The sequence below is a fragment of the Vollenhovia emeryi genome, unplaced genomic scaffold (assembly GCF_000949405.1).
Source record: "Vollenhovia emeryi isolate VEMERY1.0 unplaced genomic scaffold, V.emery_V1.0 DF939152.1, whole genome shotgun sequence".
In the NCBI taxonomy this organism is placed as follows: Eukaryota; Metazoa; Arthropoda; class Insecta; order Hymenoptera; family Formicidae; genus Vollenhovia; species Vollenhovia emeryi.
Genome location: NW_011967214.1, coordinates 664,045 through 669,779, shown reverse-complemented (window position 1 = coordinate 669,779; position 5,735 = coordinate 664,045). Strand labels below are relative to the sequence as shown.

General features: G+C 33.4%; 1 protein-coding gene across 7 annotated transcripts in view; it reads right to left on the bottom strand.

Annotated features, from left to right (window-relative positions):
* Positions 1-5,735, bottom strand: part of LOC105565425 (SEC14-like protein 2) — a 19,974-nt gene that overhangs the window by 4,559 nt on the left and 9,680 nt on the right. For 5 of the 7 annotated variants that reach the window (XM_012018604.1, XM_012018606.1, XM_012018605.1 and 2 more), the window contains 3 exons: positions 3,954-4,023; positions 2,955-2,998; positions 705-822 (listed from right to left, as the gene is read on the bottom strand). In XM_012018604.1, coding sequence (XP_011873994.1) covers positions 705-822; positions 2,955-2,998; positions 3,954-4,023 — 232 coding nt within the window. Of the gene's footprint in view, positions 1-704; positions 823-2,954; positions 2,999-3,068; positions 3,097-3,953; positions 4,024-5,735 lie in introns of those variants that run through there. The other 2 variants (XM_012018610.1, XM_012018607.1) reach the window with 2 other exon arrangements.

The window sequence follows — 5,735 nt, the reverse complement described above, 5'->3', positions numbered from 1 at the left end:
TTAGTTTCAGTGATGCCATATTGTTCTTTCATTTGGCCGGAATAGCAAGCTGCTTTCGATCTGTACACGTAAGCCATTTCATTTGTATATTACTCAAATATTTCCGCGAACTGACAGTTTTTAGGTTAGAAAGGTGCAAAAGTGCAGAATCACTCCAGCATCCCCTTAACGTGTATATTTCTCACGGATGGAAAGTAGTCCCAAGAGTTGAATAAAAACTTTAGCCGCGCGAATTCTTTACCAAAATATTGAAACTTGTGTGTATATTCTAAAGTGTGTTAGATTTATTGCAAGAAAGTATAAACGTCTCTAAGGAAAATACAATATGTATCGAAAGTTGCCGGTTTCTGAGTTCTATAATTTATTGTAGCGAAACGAAAGACAATAAAAAAAGCAAGGTTCCTTGTGAATTTAATATGCTGATGTTCGCTCATATAACACATACTTTTTGATTGTTATTATTATTTATGATAAAATATTTTATTTTATCAAGTTATTTTTCTCCTATAATAAAAATTCTAATATTTTGAACAATTAACAGTTTCTCTCTCTTCTTTTCTTTCGTTTAGTTAATACGCCTATTTGTTATACTATTGATAGATATCGACAAAAGTAACGCTTCAACATAATGCCATAAACGTAACAAGTCTAAAATAAACCATAGATTTAGATTCAAAGACAGATTTTAACAAAAGAGATTTTACCTGGTGCCCCGTCCTTGTCAAATCCGCATAGTCCATAAGGCAGGTAATTCTTTAGTACTTCAGGAAGATCCCAGTTATCTAAGTTATCAGCGTCCCATTTTTTCCGCCATTCCATCGACTATGATTAAATAAATTTTTCGTAAATTTGTTGTTGCTAAATATATAACATCACTAGACCTCGATGAAGTAATCGAAATTATCTCAATGCTATACTCTACACTGACAAATACGTATGTTATATCTTTAATATTTTATAATAACATCAATACATATATTTGTGCTATCGTTTTCGTCTTGATCAGATTTTAATAAAATCAAGATTTCTTTTCCAATCTCAGTTTTTGCGTAATAGCGTGAATTAAAAAGTAACAATGTTAGTATTATATTATTATAACACATGATATTAATTATTTACGCATGAAATCTTTTTCTTCATAAAGATAATGTATTCTTGGTCTTGTGAAAGTTAAATTTCTTTCGTGGGAAAAGAATAACTGGTTAATCGGAATCCAAATATGTCAACTATTGCTGGACCCATCAAAAAAATATTATGCATATAATACGGCAAAAAAATGAGTCATGCTATATTTTCAAAAAGACACATTGGCGATATTAATTTAAAAAATACAACTTTATAAAAGTTTAACAATGTGTCTGTAAAATTACTCAGATTATCGTAACGTGAGTAAACTACAAAACTACAATATGTAAGTAAACTAGAACACATTGTGTTCTAGTACAAAATTATATTATTAGTATAATGCAGCATTTTTTATTATACTATATTATATTAAATATAATATATAATAATATAATATAAATAATTTTATATATAATAATATAATTATACTATATATATTAAATATAGTATAATATACTATTATTATATTATAGTATATTTTTAATTATATATACAAGTTATTGTTAAAGTATATTATATGTTTGCTTCCCTCAAATATTGTGCTTGTGACGGAAACTGAAAATAATTTTATCGTTCGGCGCGATTTTAACGTCTCGCACGTGTAAAATAATACAGCATACAGCTTTGTATGTTACGGTATAACACATGCCGTTAGAACGACTTTAGTCGGTCCAAGATGTTCAAGGTCATGCTGTTATAGGTGAAAGAAATATTTCTCACAATTTGCGGGATAACGATTTCAAGAATAACAGGGTTTCACGGCGGAATAGAAAGTGAAAAAGGGCAATTTCCTAAAGAAATTACGTCGGAAGATACTTAGCCGCATTATATATCCCCGGTTTTCAATCATCGTGAAACCTCTCGACACAAGAATACGGATGGTGACTTCGCGAACGTGCTTCGGAGAATCGGCACATTACTTTCGAGCTGCAAAATGGCACGTACAGAGAACAACTTTCTATTTCATATAAAACATCTTCGAGAACAAAAAAAGCGGAACTGTCGACAGCAATTCGTAATCCTCAACATCTTATATGAACCCGAAACGGTACTTTCTTCAATTTATTCGCGCGAGGATCAGTTGCGATTACTTTGATTGACGTTAGCGAACTTATTTGGTCGTTATTCACATACGAAAAGATAGTTAAAAGATAGTGTGACCGTCTTCACATTAATAAATATTACTTTGCAAGACATTAAATTTATTATAAATTGAAACATATATGTTTAATATTAATCCCTCTTTATTATTATCAAATAAAAAAATCTTTATAAAAGAGAATTTGAAATTGACATTGTCTATATATTTTTGTTTACTTTATGACTTTCGAAGTGACGTTTATTAATGGACGAAGCTAAGTTGAGATGACATCTGTCTTGACATTCTTGACTGGCATTCAATTCCAACCAATAGAATTTACTCATAAAAATAGACAAAGATTTCTTGTCAAGACAATACAAAGGAAGTTACGTTCTCAGGATGCAGCGAGCTACGACGCGATTCGCTAAGTTTACGCCTGCCACGTTAATATTTAATGACTCGCGAATAATTCACGTAGCAGAGAAATTTCAAAGGCTCGGTGACTGTATCCGGAACGTGTTTCACCAGACTTTCTCAATTGGATTCGCTTGCGTATCGTATAATGCGAACAGTAAGCCTAATCTGAGGGAACGGAAGTCGAATACGTAATCTGCGCGGTGTCCGGAGACCGTGCATCTTGAAATATACGCATGCATCTTATTGATCATTTAAATGAAATGTGAAAACACGGCAATATAAGATATTCAATTGCGAGATTTTCAATCAACGTTTTTGCACGACTACTTACGTTTCTCAGCATTTTTTCCGCCGCGGTAGGATCCCATTTTCTCGCTAAAAGAAGTAGAAATATGAATTGCAAATAACGTCATATTTTATGATATACATATTTATGAAAAATCACCTTGGATTATGGTGAAAGAAATATCACTCTATACATGTATCCACAATGTTTAATAACATTCGTTCAAGGCATAAATTATAAACAGGGACACGAATATTGTGAGAATATCGCGTAATTTGCAAGTACAATACCAAATGAAATTTATATAATAACATATATGCGACATAGAAAGAAGTAAAGAAAGCATAATTTTTGTTCATGTATCACAAAATTGTCGCGTTGTTTATTTAACAGCGAATTCGGTTGGTTGCACTAGTGCGCACTGAGTGCACACTAAGCCTTGTTTCCAGTCAATTCTTATATTTAAAGATCATCTTAAATACCTCTGGCAAGATTTCTTATCCAGAAAAATGGTCTGTACAACGTTTATACGGATCATTTTCTGACTAAATACCCTTTGAACATGTACTTAAGACAAAGTTAAATATAAGAACTGACTATATAAACAAGCCTTAGTGTGCACTCATTGTCAATGCGCACTAGTGCAAGCAACCGAATTCGCTATAAGTCAAAATTTTAATTATATATGCAGCATCGTCTAAATATACGTTAAGAACGTTTTCATTGTTGATTGCGTGTCGTGCAGCACTTTGCGTGACACACAGTTCTAAAGTAGAAACAATTAATACCGATAATGTCGGGTTTTCGTAGTTTTGTTTCAAAACAGTTTGATAACTTCGTTAATTTCTGCTTGGAAGCACACACGTGCACTCAAAGCAGGCAAAGAAACAATATACGTTACGTCAATCAATCTTTATATGAATATTTCTCGTGATGCGTCTGATCGCGTGTTTACACTGTAGTACAGGATAACATTTATCGAAACCACGAAGCATGCCTTAGATTCGAAGGTATTAATTCGTTATCAGGAGGTTGAGGCCATACCTCTCAACCAGCGAAGCAGAAAGTGGTCATCGTGGTGCGGCTGTAAGATATCTTGCACAGACCGCCGAAACTGCACAAAAAGAAAAGAAAGGAAATTATAGACCTGTTCTGTTTACTTTTTGTGCACTATATAATATCATTGTTGTCGAAACGTTTGCTTCGATTTCACGAGATTTTACGGTTTAGCAACAGGATTGCAGTTTCTTCAAATTGCCAGTAGTAATAATAAAAATTCTAAATTTCATCCAACCTCAGCATTTATTAATCCACGACGTTTCGACCTTTGGTTTAGGTCCTTATCAAGTGAGATCTGAGAGTAAGTATTGTACAGACAATAAGTATTGTAAATATAAGGAATACTTCTCACGTGATTTATATGTACAATACTTACTCTTAGATCTCACTTGATAAGGACCTAAACCGATGGGGAAACCGCTGAGGGCATTATGGTGTACAGATTTGCGGCATTACTGGGCATTACTAGGCATTACTAGGCACTTTTGGGCATTAGTTTCGGCATTAGGCCTTGCTGGGGCATCATAAAGATATAATAAGATAAAATAAGATAACAAGGTAAAGTAATGCCCACCGGGCATTAGTGGGCATTGGTGTACAAGATTTTGGTCAGCGGTTTCCCCCTCGACCTAAACAAAAGGTCGAAACGTCGTGAAAGCTATATTAATAAATGGGGCCAGCTAAGGTCGAATGAAATTTGGAATTTTTAGGATTGTTATACGTTCATGTAGTTTATAAGTCAGAAAGAATGACGTTAACATGTGCAGCCATGCGCGCGCGTTGCAAACAGCTATATCCCTATTTACATAGAACATTATGTATTATATTTACCCAGAGATTTATACGTTCGTATTATTATTTATTATTTATTCTTTTAATAGCGCTTTTAGTAGCACATATTGCTTTATTATGTAATACTGTATATGTAATACTTTTCCATACACAAACCGTGTCGTATTAATGTTATAAATACGCGAGGAAGTGAAACTTCCTCGTCGTTCCCTGTAATTATCAATGTTGCTCCGTAAGAAAGAAGGCCCGTGTTGACTTGTTGCATTATTAATCCGTATCCTAATCGAAGTGTCTACTTTCACTGAAAACCGTAGGAAAATCACGGAACGCAGTTGGTGGTAATACAGAACCCTGCTGATATTACGGAACCTCACAACATCGTAAAAATATTTAGTTGCATTCGATAGGTCACTGCGGAAACTTGTTTATTAAGTTATCCTTTGAGCCGTACAAGAACTTGAGTCACTAGCTTTGTAATAACAATAGAGCAAAAAGACTGTTTCTCTTTTGTAGATTTCCAAACTCCAGAAAGAAATATAAAACTTGGTTTATTTCTGTCTTCGTGATTAACAAAATTATTTTCTTCCGATAGTATCATAAGCGAGAGTCACTTTGTAGATAGCAGGGTGGTTTGTGACAAGGTACATTTTTTTTATTCCGAATCTCGAAATAAGAATAACTTTACCATGTGTCACAAAGTCAACCCGCCAGACACAAAATGACCTCCGCTTACGGTAGTGATTTATTTTCCATCTTATTAAATACACTGAGAGAAAAGTGCGTAGTATTTGCGACTATAATTGCATAGTAAAATAATTATAGTCAGGAATATCATTTTTATAGTAATTATCACTATAATATTAGTAATAACAACCACATAGTCATAGTGATGCCAACCAGCATAAAAATTGTACTATTATTTATGAAGCTTTTAACCATTATTCTGGTAAAATATTAAGATGGTGAATAGTAACT